Source organism: Leishmania martiniquensis, chromosome 33, assembly GCF_017916325.1.
Source record: "Leishmania martiniquensis isolate LSCM1 chromosome 33, whole genome shotgun sequence".
Taxonomy (NCBI): Eukaryota; Euglenozoa; class Kinetoplastea; order Trypanosomatida; family Trypanosomatidae; genus Leishmania; species Leishmania martiniquensis.
In genome coordinates, this window is record NC_090168.1 from 1,186,531 (window position 1) to 1,207,724 (window position 21,194).

A 21,194-nucleotide genomic window follows, 5' to 3' on the forward strand; every position below is an offset into this window, starting at 1 on the left:
TGCTCACGGCGCAGTGCACGGCGGCTCTTGCTCGACCTGATGTGAGGTGATGCTGCGAGGCTGAGCTTCTGCTGCTCTTTCAAGCGCAACATATGTCCCCTCTCCACTTCGCATATTATCCTCGTGGGCGCCTCCCCCCAACGCTTTCATTGCCTCTCTCCTCCTCCTTCAATTCTTCCGCGCCGCGCGCACACCACTCGCGCCTCCTCCGCCCCTCCCCTCTCCCCTTCCTCCATGGGATTACATCTCCTGTGCCCTCGTAGCACGTCACCTCCCCTGCATATAGCCTGTAAGGCGGTAGAGAGCCATTCATCGCACGGCACATCTCGTTCGATGCGCTTTGCGTCACCTCGCTCGCCTTCCTCTTGTGCTGTTTCCATTTCCTCTCGCTCTCGGCTGCCTCGCGGCGGCGAGTCAACTGCTCGCGCCTGTGTTGCGCTTCCCCCCTTCTTTGCGCCCCCCTCCGTCCGCCTCCTTCCTCCTCTCTCTTCACCAGGGTACAATCGGCTGCTCCCATTTGTTGTAGAGTGTGGTACTCCCTAGGCGGTAGGTGGCTTCAGCGTACCTCTACTGCCTTCGTCTGGTGAGAAAAGGGTGTCTGAGCATCAAAGGGCCTCTTGCTGCTGCTTCTCGTGTCGGCGATCCGGCTTTGGTAAGCAGAGTTGGTGTGGCGCAAGCCGCTGAAGCTCCCTTTCCCTCACCGACCGTGTGTTGCCCCCCTCCCCCCTCATCCCCCACAAGACTTATCGGGGGGGTGCTCGGCTCTCTTTGTGTTCTTCTTCATGCGCCGGCAAACGCTCATCTCCTTTTGCTGTTTTCCACGAGTCGCGCTTCTCAGCTGTACGCAAAGGCCTCCGTGGCGCATCGGTGACGCGTAGCGGCGTGCACGGGAGGCTGCTTCGTCGTTGGTATTCCTTTCCCTTGTCTGTCGGCCGCTCACTGCTTGGCGCACCCGGCCTGAGAAACTTTTGTTTTTGTTTTACCTCCTCATTACACACCCACCCACACACTTCCCTCTCTTTTTCTCTCCCCCTTCCTCCCCACCCCCAAGGCGGTCACGAACTCGACACCGTCTCCACATCGTCTCTCTCCCCCGCCCTCTGCCACGTGAGGAGCCTCTGTCACACGCGCTCCTCCACTCAGTCGAACGCGACAGCCGCTTTTGACGTCGTCGTCTTCGCTGGTGCTCACGGGCCCCACCTTTCGCGTTCGTCATCCCCTCCTCCCCCTCGACTGCTCTCACGGTCGAAACAGACACGGCCAAGCCGATGAACGACAGCGCAGTGAGTGCCTCTCACAAGGCAGCGTCGAGCCGAGCCGAGTCCGAGGCACAGTCGAGAGAGAATAGCGCCGAGCGAAACACAAACTACGAGGAGGGGCGCATCACGGTGAGTGTACGCTTACGGCCACTCAACTCACGCGAGCTGAAGCTGAGCGCCGGGAGCTGCATCGCCGCACTCGAAGAGTACAACACTCTATACATCCTCCCGCCAGGGGAGTCGGAGCGGGACGTGCACGCGCTTCTTGCCAATGACCCGCATCTGCGTGGTATCCGTCACCACCGCTTCACCTTTGACAATGTCTACGACGCGAACTCCACCCAGGAACAGGTGTATGAGCGGATCGGGAGGCCGGTTCTACAGTCCAGCTTCTGTGGCTACCACACATGTATTTTTGCCTATGGCCAGACAGGCAGCGGAAAGAGTTACTGCATGATGGGCGCCGATGGCGGCTGCTCCATCGATGATGCACCGGGTATCGTACCGCGCTTGTGTCGCGAGCTCTTTCTGGAGATGGGGAAGAGAAAGCAAGCCGCCTTGGAGAAGGAAGAAGAGGTGGACTTCAGTGTCTACGTCAGCTACCTCGAAATCTATCGCGAGCGTGTCCGCTCCCTCTTGCACGAGGTGCACGATGCCAAGGTTGTGGCGGGCGGGAGTGAGGGGTGCGGGCCCGCCTCGCCACGTCTTGTGAGCGGGTCTGTGCGTCGCTCCAGCTTGCTTCATGCGGCGGACTCGGCCGACGCTGCGCTTCGGGTGCGCGAGCACCCGACTCTCGGCGTGTACGTTGAAGGCCTCGCTGAAATCGCTGTGACGAGTGAGGAGCAGGTGCTTCGACTCATGCTGCGAGGAAATCAGCGCCGGCACATGGCGTCGACGCGCATGAACGAAACGTCGAGCCGGTCACACGCCATCTTCACACTGCAGCTGCTGCAGAAGCGTACGCGCGCCGTCCCCTCTGGCAAAGGGAGTCCTGGTGCTGTGACCACAGGGGCATCCTCGTCGGCGGCAGCGACGATGACGACCCAGTTGGGTGCCAAGATCAACTTGGTAGACCTCGCGGGCAGCGAGCGCGCCAAGGCGACCGGGGCTGAGGGAGATACCCTCAAGGAAGGTGCGCAGATCAATAAGTCGCTCACGACACTCGGCATCGTCATCAATGCCCTCGCTGCTCAGTCCACACCGACCGCCAACAGCCCTTCAGGGGCGTCGATGGTGCGGTCCGCTGCTGCGCCGAAGAGGCACATTCCTTACCGCGACTCGACACTCACCTTTCTTCTGAAGGAGTCCCTCGGCGGCAACAGCAAAACCTTCATGATTGCCACTGTGAGCCCCAGCGGAGACAGCTACGACGAGTCATTGAGCACGCTGAGGTACGCAGATCGGGCCAAGGCAATCGTGACAAAGGCGTTCGTCAATGAAACGGCCGGTGACAAGAGAATACGAGAGCTGGAAGAGGAGGTGACGCGACTGCGGGAGCAAATTCGCTCGTTGCTCAGTGCAGAGGCGCAGCGCTCCTCTACTTCAACGACAATGGCAATGGGGCCTGGCGAACCCGCCGTCAGCGAGTCGCCTCCCTTACCGTCAGTCATGAAAGGTAGCCACCTCTACGCCACTCACGAGAACTGGGCGGACGAGGGCGAGTGTGAAAGCTGCGAGAGGAGCGGGGCGCACTCATCAGCAACGGATATGGACGCGACGCACATGCACGAAACCGACGAGGGGCTGCAAGCGCAGAGCGCGGGCTTAGAAAACTCTCTGGAGGGGAGTGAGGGGACGCCAGCGCCAAATTCACCGATAGTGAAGAGTCCTGTGGAGTCCCGCGCCGAATTCGTTGCAACGTTGGAGTCTGAGCTGCGCCGTGCGGAGGAGATGATTCGACAGATGTCGGAGTCGGAGGCAGAGCGCAAGGAGCATGTAGCGCAGCTTGTGAAGCGACACGAGGAGGAACAAGCGGCGATGCTGGCGACGGCGGCGGCAGCAACCAAGGGCACCTATAATAGTACCGCTGGGGTGAGGGGTGCGACGATACGTCTGTGCCGCGAGGAGCCGTATTTGTTGAACATGGACGGGGCGGGTGACTGGGTCGTTGCCCATCTTGTGCCTGGAGAGACACGTGTTGGGGTCTTTTTGTCACACCTCAGCGCCGCGTCGGACGCAAAGGCGGCGGCATCCCCGACGGAGCGTGAAAGTGACGGTGAGGTCAGCAGTCAGGCAACGTCGTTCGACTCATCCCTCGTGCTCTCCTCGCACCTTGTGGGCTCCGACGGCGATGCTAATGCGGTGGTACATGATGACGACGCCGGCGCACGATACTTACGACTGCCGAAAGAGTTCAGCGATGGCGTAGGCGGGCCGCATTGCATCCTTGAACGCCTGGAGGCGGCGGGGACTGCCGTAACGGCTACCTCGACGACGGTTCTAAGGGCATGCACGGGGTACGAGACGTTTGTCATGCGCCCCATGTGCCGAAGACCGTTCGTCGTCAGGGGCAGCGATTCACTCGTCCTGCAGAGCGGAGACGTGCTGGACATTGGCGACGATCACATTCACCTCAAGTACATGGACCCTGCGGCGCCCCCAGTGACGTCGCGCGGACTACAAACAGCTCGCATGGAAACCGAAATGTACGGCGGCGATGGCGACCAGAGTGCCGATGGGGCTAAGAGCGATCGCGGCACGGGCTCAGCGACTGGTTCGGGCGCGTCGTCTGCAAACACGCAGGAGCAGGCGCTGAAGTCGCTGCAACGGTTGACGCCCACCTTTGACAGGCGCTCGGATGGGGTGGGTGTGGACGCGAAAGCGCGGGCGCGAGGCGGTACGCCCGGCGACGGCGATGAGCGTGAAGACAGTCGCGCGGATGCGGCGTCGTCGTTCGAAGTCGACTCCTCTCAGTGGACCTACAATCAGGGCGATGAGCCCGTGAGCTTCTCCGCAGAGCAGGGGTACCCTGAAGAGGGCACTCATGAGCGACGAGGAGCTGGTGGTGTTGGTACGGGCGCTGCCTTGGCGGCACCGCAGTCGCTATCCAGACCGCTCATTCCCACTCTTGCCCTGGGCAAGGCGCTTCCAGGAAGCCGACTGTCAACGCCTCCCCTACAGCAGTACCATTCAGTGCTCGGAGACCCGCTCGATACGGTAAGCGCCGACGCTGCCGAAACGGAATCCTCTACGACCTTCTCGGACTCGGCTGGCCTCTCCGCTGCGAGCCCTCTACTGAAAGAGATTGCTAACGCACCTAGCCTTTCGCTTCCCATTGAACGCCTGCAGTCAGCGGCAGGTACGCCGATTGCACAGACGAGAGCATCGAGCAAGCGCGCTCCGCAAACGACGCACCTGAACCCCGATACGGCGTTGCCCCTCTCCTATTTGCAGTCGATGCGCACGTACCCGTCGAAAAGCACCTACCGAAGCGAAACCGCGCCACGCTTTGTGGGCCGCTACAATTTTGTCTTTGTGGGGCCGTCTGGCAGCGGGAAGACGAGTCTTGTGCGGAACTTGCAGACGCGCGACACACCCTGGCTGCACTCTGCCTTTTCGGCGTTCATGAGCAACAGTCGCGTCCCCACTGGCGTCGATGCCGGCAGTAATTCATGGCCGTCAGGGGCGGTGCATCCGACGATTGGTATCCAAACCACCACACTAATCGCCGCCGGCGCGACGCCGATGCGCCTCCATGTGCACGAGCTTGGCGGGATGCCTTACTTCAGCCCGCTGCTAGACCAACTTCCTGCTCATCGAGTAACGTATCTGTTGTGCTTTCCGCTGCACGGCGGACCGTCGTTCATGTCCCTGCGGGGGATTGTGGAGGATATTTTGTGCCGCACAGACAGTCATACGGTGTCGCTGGTGCTGGTTGCCACACACGCCCACCACCGCAGCGCCGCGGATGGCAAAGACGGAAGCGGCGGCCTCTTCTCTCGCCGCCTTACAGCCGCGCAGCAGGCGATGCTGCAAGCTCAAATGGAAGAGTTAGAGCTGCAGGTGGTCAGCCTCATTCAGATGCTGCAGCCCTACCCACAGCTGCGACCTACAGTGGTGGGCCGCTTCGCTGTCGACAACGTGCATCGGCAGGTGTACTCCACCGGATATCGGGCGGTGGAGGGGTTTCCCGAGTGGCTGGAATGGCTCGGAGACCTGGCGCGTGATCGGTGCCGGGCCGATACGGATTTTGCCAGTGGACTTGTGCCTGTGCGGTGCCTGGAGCTTGGCCGCCAGGTGGGTCTACTGCGGGAAAGAGGAAAGTGGTGCCTGTCTCTGCGCGATTTCAAGGCGCTGGCAACGGCAGTCAGCGCGCAGTACGACGCAGCCGAAGCCGCAGACCCCTCTCTTGCCAGGGACACCCTCCGCCATCACGTACAGCTGCTCGCAGACTGGGGTGTGCTGGCGCATCGCTTTCGGAGCACACCGCTACGGCAACATGTCATTCTCGATGTGCGGTGGCTCTGCCGTGCGCTGACAACGCTGGCGTGCTGCGCGCTGGTCGCCGAAGCGGAGTCTGATGGGCTAGACAGCGAGAATGATGCCCAGGCGGAGGCCACAGCCGGGAAGCAAAGGCCGGAAATCACGACTCGAAAAGAGCTAGTACTACGCATCTTGCTCACACCGGAGGCCGAGGGAGTCATCGACGTGGTGAAGGTTGCGGCGATGGACACGGCCCACCTGCTTCGCTACGGAGTCTTGACGCTGCCTGTTCTCGCGACTATGCTGGAGCCTCATTTTAGAGCATTCGACAGTGCAGGTGTCACCGGAAGCGGCAGCAGCGACACTGGCGTCGACGTCGGTAGAGGCAAGGCTGGCGTGCGGAAGGCAGACAGCATCGGCGTTGCTGGCTTTGACTCGCCTGCAACCAATGCGCGCTACACTGTGCCACTGGCTGGCATCATTGAACTCTTTGTGCTTTGCGACCTCCTCATAGTGGGGCACAAGCTCTTCTTTAGTCCATCCCCGGACGCGTCACCAACTGCTGCGGCGCCCGCACAAGGCGTGGAGGTGGAGGCAGGCGCTCTTCCCGTTTCTGCTGCACCGCAGCGGCAAAGAGGCCGTGTGCATGAAGGTGATGGGCACAACCCGGACGACATTGAACCGGAGGAGGAAAGCTTTGTTTTGTACCCGCTGAGCTGCCGCACCCCCGCATCTGCCGGTGTCACGTGGCTTTTCCCGTGTTTCCTCTCCGGCCCCTTTTACATCTTCAAGCTCGACATGGTACCACGCAACTTTTTTCCGAAGCTCATGTGCCGCCTGGCCACGGTTTCGAGCAAGGTCTACCTCGGGCCAGTGCAACCACAGAGGTGGGGTAGACCGACGCAGCAGTGGGCAGCGGAGGCGACGCGTGGACGAGTCACTGCTGCAGGGTGCTCGTCGGCAGCGGCGGCGCGGGGCCCGTTCGACTCTTACTTTGCGGATTGCGTTGGAAAGTCGTTTGTGCTGCCTCGATTCTCTACGTACTTGACTCGCACCTCTGCCGAAGGCTCACCGCGCCGGTGGGATGGGCTGTGGTTCGACACAGCGTGGCTACTCTACAAGGACCGGGAGGAGAGCGATGACTGCGAAGACGATAACTGCCGCGTGCTTGTGCGGCTAGTTCACCACAGCGTCTTCCTGTCCTTCCACTGCGACCAGGCGGCCTCGTCATCGGGCATGAGCGGTAGCGGTGCTAGTCCTGGCGTGCAGGATTTTTACGAAGCTGTTCTCGAGGCTGTCCGGCACGTTGTAGAGGAGTTCCCCGGCAGCAAGTGCAGCGAGTCGATGCAGTGCTCTGTTGACCCTGTGACGCTACTTGAGATGGAGCTGAAGCACCCCGCCATTCAGTCCGACCAGGAGGCGTCCGCATTGAACCGCTACGTGCGGTACATGAGAATCAACGACAACCTGAACAGTCTCGAGCGTGTCCTCGCCAAGAATGGGACGGCGCTGCGAACCGCCCGGACCGCCCGGAGGTCTCACGCACCAGGCTCGCAAGATGTTGGGGATGAAAGTGCCTACGTGCCGCTGCTGCGGAATTTCAGTGCTACGCGCCCACTGGACATCGCCGAGTGCCTCCGGATTTGGAAGACGAAGCACCGCTTCTTCATCTCTGCTGAGACGGAGGCACAGCTGATGGATGCACTGCAAGAGCTTGATGCATGCTACCGTGTGTCACCCCCGCTCACTGCCAAAAGCTGTTTCGCGCTGGATCGACTCCTGGACGTGCTGGCGCGCATTGACACTGCTTGAGGTGCTGGTGGAAGTAGCGGAGAGGTACGCGCGCGTGTCTGCTCGCTGTGGCGGGCTTTCTTTTCCCTTGCCTCTTCTGTCTTCCCTCTGCCGCCTCCTTCTCCGCATACTTCTGTGTGCAGGCAGAGACGTCTGCGCCGGTAAGGTTCTTCGCGTCTCTCGACATCTTTCGATGCCTCTCGGCCTCGCTTTCGAAATTGACCGGGGAAGAGGGGGGCGAAGGGGAAAGACAGCATGCGCAAGCGGAGTGCACACAAGCTGATGTGTCACAGCGACTCTCTGAGACGCTACCGTGGTTCTTCGCTTCTATCGCTACCCCCTCTCCCCTCCCTCCTTACTCACACAAACGTCATTGACAGAGGTGTCCCGTCTTGGCACCGCTGCGCTCGCCTCGGGAAAGAAGTATGTTTGCTTATCTAGCCCATGCAAAACTGCTAACTGTGCTGATGGCATTCATGAGAAGCTTACCCATGTTTCGGCAAAGACTGTGCGAATAAGAGGAACCTCTCTCAGCGCGCGTCTGTCTGAGTCTGCTCTCTTCATCTATGTGGCCGAGGCCCGCGATGGTGCTTGACGTGTTCGGGCTCGCACCCTGCATGACTTGGAGCTGAAAGCGCCCTTGATCTTCTCTACCTTTTTACTGGTAGCGATCAAACTGCTCTGCTGCTCTTGCTCTCGTGCCTCCTTCCTCACATTTCGGATGGGCGTACATGCCCCATGCTGGATGCTGCCGTGCGCGTCATGCCACCATCACCCACCGCCCCACCCCCACACCGCCACCCACCCACCGACCCTTCACTACAGAAAGCCCACAGCCATAACAACTATACGCGAGGCTCTGCGCGCGTTGTCGCATCACCTTATGATACGCGCCTGACTTCTCGTTATCGTCGGACTACCCCTCTCGCGCCAGTGCAACACCGCGTCGCACACGCTTCCACCGTATCGGATTTCCTTTTTTGGCGTCGTTTTTTTTTTGTACCGGCCTCCTTTGACGCCTTCTCGTGAAAGTACCAGCGCTTTTCGCTGATTTATCGGGCTCAGGTGAATGGTGGCTGGAGCGATGAACAGCACCAAGCGCGTCCGCTCCCAGTCAGCGTACGAAGAGGCGAATGTGTCCGCCTTCGTGGACAGCTGCGTGGATTTTACCAGCAATGTGACCTTCCACACGGTGGAGGAGGGCCGAGCGCTCGCAGCGAAGACGGGAAGGTTACAGACAGTGCTCGTCCTGGGCACGGAGGCGCAATTGCAGGAGACTGCTGCGAAAGCACTATGCCCGCACTACGACGCGGCGATGTGCGCTGTCGCCGCTACGGCACCGGAGTCGCGCGCTCACGTGGCGAGGGTGACACCGACGCTGCGACTACTGATTGGCAAGGTGCCGTCTGTTGCGTCGCGTCACAACTGTCCGTCAAGGCCGGATAAGATGAGTGAGATCGTGAAGCAGGCGATGGCGGAATGTCCCGCGGCAGACGCCGAGGCTGGGCTGGACATCTACTTCCTGGGCCGCGGTTATGAGGCGAGCGTGGCGGTCGCGATAGCGCGGTCATGCAACCAGTCATTTACTGCGAAGCGCGGACGCGCGGAGCAGAACTACATGAACCCGGGACGCCCGGTTCGGGTGGTGCTGCCAGCTGGCAAGAAAGCTTCACTCGCTGTGGTGGCGCAGTGCGTGCAGCTATGCCAGCGACTGGTGAATGCGCCGACGAACTTGCTGGATACGGTGACGTTCACAGAGATTGCGGTACGATGGGCGGCGAAGCTGAAGGCCGATGGCATCGCCGCGTCTGCCACGGTGATTGCGGGAGAGGATCTCCGCGAACTTGGGTATGGCGGTCTGTATGGTACAGGGAAGGCCGCTGAGTACCCGCCGCACCTCGTTACACTGTCGTACAAGCCGAAGGCGGGCATATCCCCCAAAGATCGAATCGCCTTTGTGGGCAAGGGCATTGTGTACGACACAGGCGGTCTTGCGATCAAATCCCGTGACGGTATGTGCTCCATGAAACATGACATGGGCGGCGCAGCCGCGGTGTTCTGCGGTCTGCTGTGCCTGGCAATGCTGCATGCGCCGATCGAGGTTTCAAGCATCCTGTGCCTCGCTGATAACGCTGTGGGCCCTCGCTCGCAGCGCAATGATGACATATTGCGCATGAAATCAGGCGTCACTGTAGAGATTAACAACACAGATGCCGAGGGCCGACTTGTGCTCGCGGATGGCGTCTACCACGCCTGCAAGGAGCTGAGCTACACGCCCAGCATCATTGTGGACATGGCGACGCTGACGGGCGCGCAAATGATTGCGACTGGGCAGCACCACGCTGCTATTTACACCAACACAGACGCAGCTGAGAGCCGCTTTGTCGCCTCCGGCAAGGCGTGCGGCGACTTGTGCTTTCCGGTTGTTTACTGCCCTGAATTCTTCAACTCCGAGTTCTCCAGTGCCGTGGCTGATTACAAGAACAGCGTGAAGAATCGAAGCAACGCGCAGGTGAGCTGTGCCGGGCAGTTTATTGGCAACCACCTGGCGAGGGACTATGAGGGCGAGTGGGTACACGTTGATTTGGCCGGGCCGGCGGCCCGCGATGAGGCCACGGGCTTTGGTGTTGCTTTGCTTGCACAGACGTTTGCCGGGGAACTGCTGTAGAGAGGAAGCCGCGGTCACGGTGCGCACCTACCAAACGGCATGTGCTCGCGAGTGAGATGGAGGCGCACATGGGACCTCTTCTTCCTGGCCCCGTGTGATTCTCTTTGATCCGTTACCGTCATTGGTTTTGCGTGTTCCAAGTCATTGCGAGAGTCTAGCCCTTGCTCACTCTTCCCATCAACTGCCCTCTGGCGCGACCATGCGGTGACACACTGCAGTCGTGGTGGTGGACTGACGGTGTCCGGCGGCGACGGCTGCAGCTCTCTCCTATCGCAGGGAAGAGGAGAGGGTGGTGGTGGTAGTAGTGGTGGTATTGGTACCTTTTTATTGTCGTTTTTTTGTAAGGTGTATCGCGAGCATCTCTCCTCGTGCCTGCCGGTATGCGTCTCGGTGCGCCTGCACGCGTGCACTTGCGAAGAGTCCTCGGCTCCGCTGTCCGTCCTCACGTTTTCTCTGTCTCCCTCTTTTATTTCATGTTTGTGTGTCCCCTTTTGCTTCCCTTTCGCAACGGTCGACGACGTCTCAGTGGAGTGTTTTGTTTCCATACAAACAGACACACACACACAGACAGACAGACGCAGACGCAGACGCGATCACTCGCCTTTTTTTTAAGTGATACATATATATACATATATATATATATATCGGGCGCTTATGTGTTTATGGATTGTTGCTTCATGGAGAAGCTGTGTGTGTAAGTGTGTGTGTGTGTGTGGATGAGAGAGGGGGAGGGTGAATGGCTCAGGCGAAGAGCATCGAGAGGAAAGCCGCGAACATCGAGTAGGCGTACTCTGCGCAGGGAACTTCTTTGCTTGTGTCCTTTGTTTCTCTGCGTGAAATTCCTCTTTGGGAGTGTGCCGCCGCTTCATCCTTTCCCTTCTTCCCCCCTCTCCGCTCTCTCTTTCTCTCTCTGTGTTGGTGTGTGATGTGCTCCGGGCTTTTTCTCTTCGTTTGTGTGCCGGTTTCTTCTTTTTGTTGCTGCATATCTGCCCAAGCTGCCGTTTGCATCCACGGGCCACACCGCACGCAGCCACTGCGAGGGACTTCGCTGGAAGCAAAAAAGGCACCCGTTCGCTCCTCCAGCAGCATGGGTGGACGGATGAGTACATGGGCTCACCTACTGGTGATATTTCCTGTTGGTGTCAGCGGCTCCAAGTGAAGCATCGACGCGTGCACGCAAGCGGCAATAAAAAAAGATCTAAGGCAGGTGTAGAACATTTCTTCACCTGCGAGTGATCTTTTTCTGACGAGCTGGAGCGCTCTACGAGCTTCAGTGGAAAGGCGTTGAGAACTTCCCTCTGCGTCCTGCCCCGCCCCCAACACACACACACATACACACACATACACATGCACACCGAAACGGGGGGCGGATCGAAATCCTTCTGCCTGTGAATCCGATGTCCCTGTGGGACACGCAGCAGATGTGCCGCCTGTTCACCTGTTGGCCCAGGCGACTGCGAGGTTTGCCGCAGCACGCTTGGTAGATATGGGTAAGCGGAGGGGGAGAGGGAACTTCCCCACCTCCCTCTTATTCCCCTTACCAGCATGACTCTTTGGCCCTTGCTTGTGTGGTCGAGAGGCGCACCTCTGCGCGGAATGTGCTGAAGAGTCATCATCTGCTCCTGCGCGTCTGATCCTTTCTGATTTGCATGTTGGTGCCGCCCTTTAGACTCGCGCGGCGTGACGGACCAGTACGTAAAGCGGTCAGGTTCATGACTTGGCATGTGAGCAGGTAGCCGCGTCACCAGAGAGGAGACCATTTCATTCTCAGTGTATCGCGTTCTAGTGGACCGATCCTGCCATTTTTCGACCCTGACCCAAGTGCCGCAGAGCATACACAATCACAGAACCCACTTCTCACGCAGGAGGACACTGTGGCTCGCTTATTGGCCTCTTCTCGCGCCTGTCGCGCACTTCCTGTTTCTCCGAGCAGATTCAGGCTGCTAGCTCTTTCCTGCCCTCTCCAAAGACATATAAATATATGCATATATTCATTGCGTCTTGTCGTTGTATAATCCTCCTGCATATCTGCATCAAGCGCCTGCAGCTTCTATTGGTCTTCATCCTTCGACGCCCCCCTTCCTGATACGTAACTCATGGGGCTCCCGGGTTGGATGCGGCGGTGCGAGATCTACGCAATCTGCATGGTATGGCCGATCGCGACCGTCGTGGGGCTGGTGGGCACCTATCGCATCTTTATGTGGAGTTACGGCGGCCGCGAGTGCTTCCGATACGTCGCTATTCAGGAACCGTTCAAGGAGGAGTGGTACCAGGCCAACCCCAAGTCGGCGCTGGGCATGGACACGCCACTCTCGCACGTGCCAAAGTACCTGGAGACGCCCGGCTACACCGTCGACGGGGCCGTGGACGAGCACCCCCACCACCGCAACTTTTAAACAGCCCTCAAAGGAGGGGTCTGGGGCTCCCCCTTGATGCGCTGGACTTTTGTTTTCGCCGCGCACGTGTTTACTGCAGTCTTCCGGCAACTGCCCTTTCCTCAGACGTCCCATGAATTTTCACTTTCCTGAGAGTGCGGCGGGCCTGTTCTCATGCTACAGCGAGCTGCGCTACGGAGGAAGCTTTCCATGGCATTTTCTGGAGTACTGTTATGTGACGTTCTGTGTAGAAAGAAGCGGTGCTGCTGGAAGGATCTCTTGTGTTGCGGAAAGTACTGTCTGGGATGGCGCTTTCTGCGTGCCCCCCTCCCGCTCCCCCACAGTGGTGCTGTAAGGCTTTCATGAAAATAGTCTGCACGAACGCACACGCACGCACAAAAGAGGATCGTCAATCGTCGACGCACGCGCATTCATCGTGAGGAAACGCGTTGCTGGTGGAAGCATGCATTAGCGTCGCCAAAGCGCGCCTGAAGTGCTGCGCAGAAGTGCCTGGGTAAGTGCAGGGCTTTGCACTGTGAGTGGCATGCTTTTGTGAGGATTTGGAGGAGGGTTGTCTGCCTTGACGATTTCTGTCGGACTCGGTAAGACTCTCCGCCGTTCTGTGCTTCGCGGCATCCGTTGTTTATGCTATGCTCTTCAGTGTCGGGCCGTAGTGGAAGCGTCTGCCATAGCGCCTTTTTGCTGCTCCTTGCGTCATCCTTTGCCGGCGGTTTCGCTGGCATGCCGAAGTGGGCGTGACGGCGGATGCAGAAGAGACGATGCAGAGCGCCGATACAAGCGTTGGAGCTAATCAAGAGGTAAAGGCAGCGAGAGGCAAAGAGGAGCTCATTCATTCCTTGCTTCTTCCTGTGTGTGTGTGGTGGTGGTGGTGGGGCGCTGGTAGCTGAGGGGGGAGGGGAGAAAAGGTGCAGGATGGCCAGGCGAGCAGTGGTGGTGGGTGAAAAGGACGGAGGTGGCTTTGCTTTTAGTGTTGTCATCGTGTGTGTGTGTGGGGGGAGGCGCCCCATGTACACGAGGGAGTACCTGCGAAGTCACCCTACGTACGCATGCGCGTACACACACACACACAGGAAGAAAAAGCGGAAATAGTGAACGAAACGGTCAAAGCGATGCGCCTTCATTCTGATGCTCACTCTATCGACTCGTCGTGAGAAGCATCTCGCTCGCCATCACTCGACCCCGCATCCCGTCCTCTCCTCTCTCTGTTCCCTTCCCTCTTTGCTCTTGTCGTTGCATGCGCCTCGCCGCTGCTGCCGCCTTTCTGGTAAGCCGTAGTTCCTCTTTTGGTGATGCGGCGGTGCACATGCGCGGCAAGGGGGACTGCGCAGTCGAGCAAAGGCTCACGTCAGTGAGCCCCCCTCTCAGCTCTAGCTTGCCGAGTAGAGAGGGCGACTTCCTCTCTTGGCTTGATGAGATACGCTGCGTCGCTGCAGCGACGAATGGCGGGCGCCATCTCCTCGCTGCTGCATGCGAGCTCGATCGCCGTGGATCGGTCCTGTACCTCTGTCGCACACGCAGCCAAGCATCACTTTCATTACGGACTCCACCTTCCTCCATCGTCCCTTCTCCCTCTATCTGTCGCTTTCCCCTTTTAAGCAGCGCGGCACATTTTTCGTGCCGCCGGGCGGTTAAAGGCGCTCCCCACTGCCGCCGTCGCTTCCACATGAGGTGCTCCGCAGCTTTTCTTTTTTCCGGGACTCCTCCCGGCGCTGCTGGCAACGCCACCGCTCCGCCCCAGCGCTCATCGGTTCTTCCTTTGGCGGTGGCCCGCCAAGAACATGAACTCCACAAGGGCAGTGGGAACCGAGGAATGCGTTGGGTGACAGATTGTTCAAACATCGTCGGCAGCAGCGGCCTCAGTCGTGCCCCTCGCCCTGTCACAGCTCGCCAGCTCTGCCGCGCTATTCTTGGCATGAATCAGCTTAGCGGCGGCGCCTCACTGATCGAAGAGCGCTGCGGCTGCCACGCCACGCAGGGGACGTCCACCTCTACATTCTCGTCAGCGCCGCCTTCCATGGCGGCTTCGTGTGGAGTAGGCTGCGAAGTGTGTGGTGATGGATATAACTTGCGCGATGCTGTCAGCGCTGCCCGCGTTGGCGAGAGCACGATCCGTGTGGATGCGGTTGCCTGTCACCGTTTCGTCGTGTGTGGCCGTATTGTGCGCTGCATCGATGCCTTCTCTAACGGGAGCGTTGCCGCTGCAGCAGGGGCAGCCGTATCTTCCGCTCCATTGACTATGGTGCCGTATGACCTTTTCTGGCTTTCAGACACCACCGGTGTGGTGTGCGTGCTGCGCCTTCGTCCTGGTCTAGCGCACATCTCCACTTCGCTGTCAGCCTCTAGTTGTCGTTGTGATGGATGGCCTATCGTGCCGGTGTGCGACTGGCGCACCTCACACACCGCTTCTGCAATGGCGGTATCGCACGCCTTTGCCGCTGCTGACGCCGGAGGGCCTGCGCCTCCTTCCCCGCGCGCCCCAAGGTGCGCGTTCCTGGCGAATCGAAGCTCATGCTCGCCTACGCCTGAGGGACGACTGTGCTGCACTGGTGTGTGTAATCGAGATGAGGCGCACAAAGGCATTGAATACGGCGCGAGCGTGGCAGAAGCCATGACAAACATCGGTCTTGCGTGTGAGGACGACTATGCCCTCTGTGTGAACGACTACGCAGTGTGCATAGGTACCCTTGCTTTCGCTGACGTCGATGCCCACGTGCGGCATGCTCTACAGCCATACGCCAGTGACATACGCCAAGCTACTTGGGCCGCAGCTACGTCGTCGTGGTCGTCTGCTCATCTCCTCTCAGCTGGTGCAGGTTCTTGCAGCGGCGTTGATGCGGAGTCAGGCGGCGTGGGCTGTGGTGCATGCGGGGCTAGTAGAGACACTCCCGTCATCGATGAGGGAGGTGCGGGGGCCAGCGAGCAGCCTAGGTCGGCGCCAGTGCCGCCATCGAGGGAGCAGTTTGTGTTACTTCCTGGCAGTGAGGTGCCTCTCACGTTAGACGCGGCACGCGGGAAGCTGGGCGTGGTAGGGTCGCTGCCATCGAGCACTCGCTACCTCACTGCTGCTGAAGTGACGGAATGGGGAGGCACACCTGCCTGTGCAGCCTCCACTGCAACGCTGTTGAGGTCTTCGGCATCGACACGCCACGGCCACGGCGGCGAAGCGAACTCCGCCGCCGTCATAGATCGCCGATCCTCGACACACGCTTGCGCCGCGACTGACATGAATGAGATACCGCTCGTAAGCATCAAGGGAGGTCTACGCCTTGTCTCAGACACGAACGAGTGCATGTTTTGGTGGCTTTCGGCGGTCGAGGCGCACGTGCGATGGAGCAGGCGCGTGCCTGCTCCATGACACAGTGCTTGAGCCCCTCCCTTCCCCCTTCACACACACGCACACACCCTCTCTCCGACACTCCCCCTCCTCCTCTTCGTGCCTTGGCGTGTGACGGACTCCTTGCTGAGGAAGTTGGTGGTTATCTTGCCGTAAACTTCTTTCTTCCATCAGTTTCAAAGCTCCTTTGGATTTTGCTCTGCTACTGCTCTGCCTTTTTTTTTTCAAAGTGTAACGTGTCCAACGGTGATGGCGGCGCCCCTTTCCCCTTACACCGGCAGCGATTGAGTCAAGCTGAGGCCAAGTCATCAGAGCCAGCACGCACAGCGACGGACGTTTGCGGTCTTGATGGGTGCACGCGGCCTGGTCGTCATGGCCTAACACGCCCACCCACAGAGGCGGACGTACGCGTGTGTCTTTTGGTTTGGTGTAGCTCGGGTGCCTCCACATGCTTGTCTCGTGTGTCTCTGTGACACCGTACATATGCCCTGCGCTTGGCCCCTCGCCCTCCTCCTTCGTATGCCGCTCCCCCTCTCTGTCCCTCCTCTCTTTTGGGCATCGCACCAGGTGTATTGGGCCTCTCGCTGTTTTCTTTGTCCTGCACTCCAGACCCATCGGCCACCGTGCGCTCCCCAGAGGCAAGCACACCCGCACTCACACGTACTCGCAGACGAGCCGTTTCCCTCTCAGAGGGCAGAAGATCGCATTTGTGCGCATCTGCGGGCAACGCGCCGGCGCATGTGTTTTTCTGTTTCCTCTACAATAATAGAGTAAAAAGGTCCTTTACTCTCCTCTTTTTTCATGGGGGGGCGTGGGGTACGCGATTGTGGCTACAAACGTGTCAGCAGAACGGAACGGAACAGACCCGTTACGTTCAGCGCTGCTGCGTCGCACACTAACCGACCTCGCGCACCACTCCTCCGGGCCTGCCATCCCTGCCCAACGCTGTCCACCTCTACGCATAGTTGCGCGAACCCTTAGTCGAACGAAATGCAGCCAGGGGGACGCAAGCGTGGCCGTAGCGGCTCCTCTTCTCCACCGCTTGCACCACTTTCTGCCGCGTGCGGCGGTGGTGCGCCCGGTGCTGTCGCCTGCGCGCTGAATAACGGCGGCTCTCTTTTCGCATCTTGTGGGCTTCTTCGAAATCGACAGAGCCACATCGGTGAGAGAAGTGCGGCCGGTCTTGGTGGTGGTGTGGCAGCCGTGACTGACACCACTGTCGCTCGGCAAAACCTGCTGCACTTGCCGGCACTGCAGGAGGTGCTGCGGCGCACCTCACTGGCTGAGATGCGCGACCGCGAAGTGGTGGAGTTTCTACACGGGGCGGAGCAGTGGCTGCGCGAGCTCAGCCGCCCGCTCCAGTCGTTAGGCGCAAGCGGCAGCTCACGTGGCGGCTTATCGTCCTCCGCGTTCAGGGGCTCTCTGCCGAGCATGGAAGTAGACGCGCTACTCAGTGCGTACCGAAGCGCCCTATCGGAGCTACGCCTACTCGTGCTTGGCGTCTTGCACACAATGCCGTGGTGGCGTGTTGTAGAAACGGTGGCGTGCAACCCGGTCACGGCGCAGGTGCGCAGGGCTCGCGTAGCTGGTACCTGTGGTAGAGGGGATCACAGCAACACCGGTGGCGGCGGTCGCATTGGTAGTGGATCCGGTCCATCGAGGGTGGCAGCGAGCTACCGTGGCAGCTCAGATCGCTCAGTGGCGGCAGTGCACGCCATTACGCGCTGGCATGTGCGTCTGCAAATCGCGTTTGAGCGTGTGTGCTTGACATTGATCGATCAGTCGCAACAGACGGTGCGTGGGGTCCTCGAGGTGTTACTGAAACCCTGTCAGCTTCGTCCGCCTGTGCGCGATGGAGCGCGGCGCTCCATCCCAAGTGACAGCTTCATTCGTGTCCTAAATGCTGTGGCGACCAAGTACGGCGCCAGCTACGTTGTGGAGCTGCTGGAGGGCTGCATTGCCGACTTCATGCCGCGGCGTAGGTGGGTGGAACGGCGCCATCACGTGGCCTGTACAGCTGTCTTGCTGTACCTTGCACTAGAGGGGCACACTCCAGCGTACCATTCGCGCCTTGGCAACAGCCAAAGCCTGCAGCGCGCGGTGGAGCTTCTCAAGTCCCTGCGCTCGCCTCACGCGGATGGCAGAGGTGGCGCCGGCGACTTCTCATGTCTGCTTCCATCCGCCATGCGCTCCTATTCTGTGCCCCTACCTGGAGGTACATCAGAGGAGAGCGGCACCGACATGGGCGGATGGTCGTCTCCCGCCTCGGTGCATCAGCAGGGTGACCGCGCCTCGCTATCGTCGATGCTGCCAACGACCGGCGTTCTGCCGGCAGGCTACGTGAGCGCAACGCTTTTGGAGGGGGCACGGGCTGGCGAGGCGGCGCTGCGGCAACAAACTCTGCCCCGCCCATCCCTGTTTGGAGGAAGCTCGTCCTTGGTGGAGGCGACCACGACCGCGAGCGAAACGGAAATCAGCGACAGTGACGCGCACGGCAGGGGCTCTGCGAGACCGGTGGTAAAAGGCGGCCACGCTGGCGGCCTGGCTGGATGCAAGGTCACAGCCGCATTTTCTGCCGGTGGCAGTGATAGCTCTGGTGCGGCAATAACCCGCAGGAAGGCCAGGTTTGCTGGGGAGGTAGCTGACCAGCTCAGCAGCGAGGGTGCTAGCGGCGCAGCGGCAGTTCCCGGTTCAGCAGTAGCGGCTAGCGCGCCAAGCTTCCTTGATGTGACGGCCGAGCACAACAATAAGCTCTTGTCGCACCGCAACGAAATCGTGCGCGTGCTGCTCAACCGGCTGCTGGATGTGGAGTTGACCCTAGAGCCCAAAGATGCAGAGGAGCACGAGAGTGGGTGGTCACCCTTCGGTGGCGTTCACGGGCTCAGCGACGGCACCTCATCCTTTGCGATGGCGCTGAGCACGCGTCGAGCAACTATTCATTGCAGCCCGTTCGGCTCTCCAGCGGCGTCTGGTCTGGGGAACCCCGCGGCCCTCCTTTCAGGGCCGCGATCGGCGCTTACAGGTGTTGGTGGTCACTCTGTCAGTGTATTCCCCAGCGCCCCGCTTACCGCGGGACGAGCCAGCTCGTTTCGACCTCCCACGGCTGCGTCCTCCGGCCTAGATAGTCCCTCTTCCCTGTCGACAGCCGCGCTTCTACTTTCACAATCCGGCTCGCTTGCTCTCGGTGATGCCGGGAGCCTGTCTGACTGGAACTCTGCCGCGGTGGCCGGTGGGTCGCTCGCTTCTTCGCAGCCCCTCGAGCATCTCTTCAACACACTCTCGCAGCCTTATCTCCGCATTCTGCGCGACTGTGCGACGCTCGTATACGGTCGACTAGCCGATGACCTCCGCCGTCAGCAGGGCGCCGGCTCATGCGGCAATGCAGATTGGTGGATGGACATCGTGTTCTTCTATCTGACCGTCGTAGCGCGCGTCGATCGGCCAGTGTACTTGTTGTACCTCGCTCCGAGTCTGTCGATGCGTGGGACGGAGGATGAGTCCGTGGGGCTGCTGCATAAGCTCATTACTCTTGTGATCAAGGGCAGCATACCGGTGGAGCAGCCGCGGAGCAGCAGCAGCAGCAGCGCCTTTGGACGCTCCTCAGCGACATGGGCGTCGTCCGCGGCGTCTTCTATTGTCAGCGCCTCTTCTCTGTCTCTCTCTGCCGCTCCCGTTCAACCTGTGCGTCTGCGCATGGCGCCGCCGGCCGGCACTAGTCGTCGTGTCGTTACAATGGAAGAGCGCCTGCGTGCGGCTCGGCATATCTTTCCACTATTCCGCTTTCTTCAATGTCGCATCGACGAGACCAGTGGGGAGGGAGTGCGGCGTCGTCTGCTAAAGTGGACGGCGCAGGAATTGCGCCGGCTTGGTGGTAGTGGTGGTTGCGGTGCCTCTGCCTTGGGGAGCACCGGCGGGCCGGGCGGCTGCGCATACACGCGCAGCCGCCCACCGCCCTCGCGAGAAGCACGATTAGCCCTTATCACCTTTGCGCAGTGCGCGGCGATATCCGAGTTGATGGGGGTGGATGTGGTGCCACAGGTGAGCAGCACTAGCAAATCGGCGCTTGACTCCACTCGGTTCACGGCGAGTACCGCATACGGGGATACCTCGGACGGCATTGCGGCAGCCTTGGAGCCGTTGCTCAAGCGCTACACGTTGCAGAACGAGGTGCCAGCGGACGACGCGGTGGATGCTGGGGAGAATGACAGCAGCAATCACTCCGCCGCCTCGTTGTCTGTGCCGCCTTCAGAGGCGTCGTCATCATCACCGTCCGCATTAGCCTCTTCCTTGGCGCGTGACGGGGATCGGGTCGCCCAAAAGGCATCCAGGAGGACAGCAGCCAGTGCCGCCTCAGTGGTGCCCTCGTCGACTTCGCGTGACACGGCGCAGAGGCAACCCCGTCGCCGTATCGACCTTCGACAAATGGAGTTTGAGGGGCTACTGCAGCCGCAGCTGATGGCATACTGCCCATGGCAGGCGTGGCTGCGATGATTTGCCTCCTCGTCAGCCTGCGTGTTTTTTGATTCATCTCGTGCGGAGCGTGAGGGGCTCTCTCTCTTGCTCAGCCATGTAGAAGGCACTTCGTGAGGGGGGAGGGGCGTGCAGATGGAAGGATGGACGAAAACTGCAGCAGTAACCACCACAGACAACACGAAAGCGGAGAATGAACACAGCGTTTTCCCTTCCTGGTTCGGCCGACTCGTCTTGGTCTCATCATCCGTTCACCCACCCACGCTGGCCCTCTCTCTGCATGGTAACAGGGTCCCTTTCCCTTCTGCCGCCCTCGTCCCGCGACAGCAAGGGCTGCTGGCGAGGCTGAGTCGTCTCGGTGGGGAATAAGTGCTGGCCGAGTAAACTCTGTACACGCGCAGCCTTGCGGAGCTGCAGCGGTACTTGATTTCGGGCTTCCATGCCTCAGAGAAAATGACACAGGGGCCCGCTGCGAGGAGATCGGGCTCGAGAGGAGCTTGAAGGGGGCATCTGGGAAAAGAGGCTGCGAGGAAAGAGTGAGGCGCGCTACCGCGTCCCCCTTCTGCCCACCTGGTGATATGGGTGCTTTAATGTGTCTGTCTCGGTATTTGAGTGCGTGGAGTGCGTGGGAAGGCAGCCAACTTTGACGGCTCTCTTTCTGATTTGTCTTTGAGCACGTTCGCATCACCTGTTGTCTCGATGATGAGGGCGCCTTCCGATGCGCTGCATCCTTGCCTCTTCTTGGTGGGCGGGCGCAGCTTCATCCATCACTTCCCCCCATCTTCTTCGCTTTGTCTGCGGCGCTTCCTCTCCACAGCTGAACGTGCACCAGCCCTCTCTCCACCTGCTCTATT

The 21,194-nt window shown here is 60.0% G+C and overlaps 5 protein-coding genes across 5 annotated transcripts; all 5 read left to right on the forward strand.

Annotated features, from left to right (window-relative positions):
- Positions 1-1,268: 1,268 nt before the first annotated feature.
- LSCM1_02763 (uncharacterized protein) lies at positions 1,269-7,493 on the forward strand (the record flags this gene model as incomplete). Its single annotated transcript, XM_067320338.1, has 1 exon — positions 1,269-7,493. One exon carries the CDS (start codon positions 1,269-1,271, stop codon positions 7,491-7,493), a length of 6,225 nt encoding a protein of 2,074 aa, XP_067175713.1.
- A 1,063-nt stretch (positions 7,494-8,556) lies between these two features.
- On the forward strand, positions 8,557-10,140 carry LSCM1_02764 (uncharacterized protein; the record flags this gene model as incomplete). The annotated part of the gene is made up of 1 exon (XM_067320339.1): positions 8,557-10,140. One exon carries the CDS (start codon positions 8,557-8,559, stop codon positions 10,138-10,140), a length of 1,584 nt encoding a protein of 527 aa, XP_067175714.1.
- A 2,096-nt stretch (positions 10,141-12,236) lies between these two features.
- Positions 12,237-12,536, forward strand: LSCM1_02765 (uncharacterized protein; the record flags this gene model as incomplete). The annotated part of the gene is made up of 1 exon (XM_067320340.1): positions 12,237-12,536. The coding sequence occupies one exon, from the start codon at positions 12,237-12,239 to the stop codon at positions 12,534-12,536; it is 300 nt and encodes a 99-aa protein (XP_067175715.1).
- Positions 12,537-14,199: 1,663 nt separating this feature from the next.
- LSCM1_02766 (uncharacterized protein) lies at positions 14,200-15,891 on the forward strand (the record flags this gene model as incomplete). Its single annotated transcript, XM_067320341.1, has 1 exon — positions 14,200-15,891. The coding sequence occupies one exon, from the start codon at positions 14,200-14,202 to the stop codon at positions 15,889-15,891; it is 1,692 nt and encodes a 563-aa protein (XP_067175716.1).
- Positions 15,892-16,860: 969 nt separating this feature from the next.
- On the forward strand, positions 16,861-20,361 carry LSCM1_02767 (uncharacterized protein; the record flags this gene model as incomplete). The annotated part of the gene is made up of 1 exon (XM_067320342.1): positions 16,861-20,361. One exon carries the CDS (start codon positions 16,861-16,863, stop codon positions 20,359-20,361), a length of 3,501 nt encoding a protein of 1,166 aa, XP_067175717.1.
- Between the last annotated feature and the right edge of the window lie 833 nt (positions 20,362-21,194).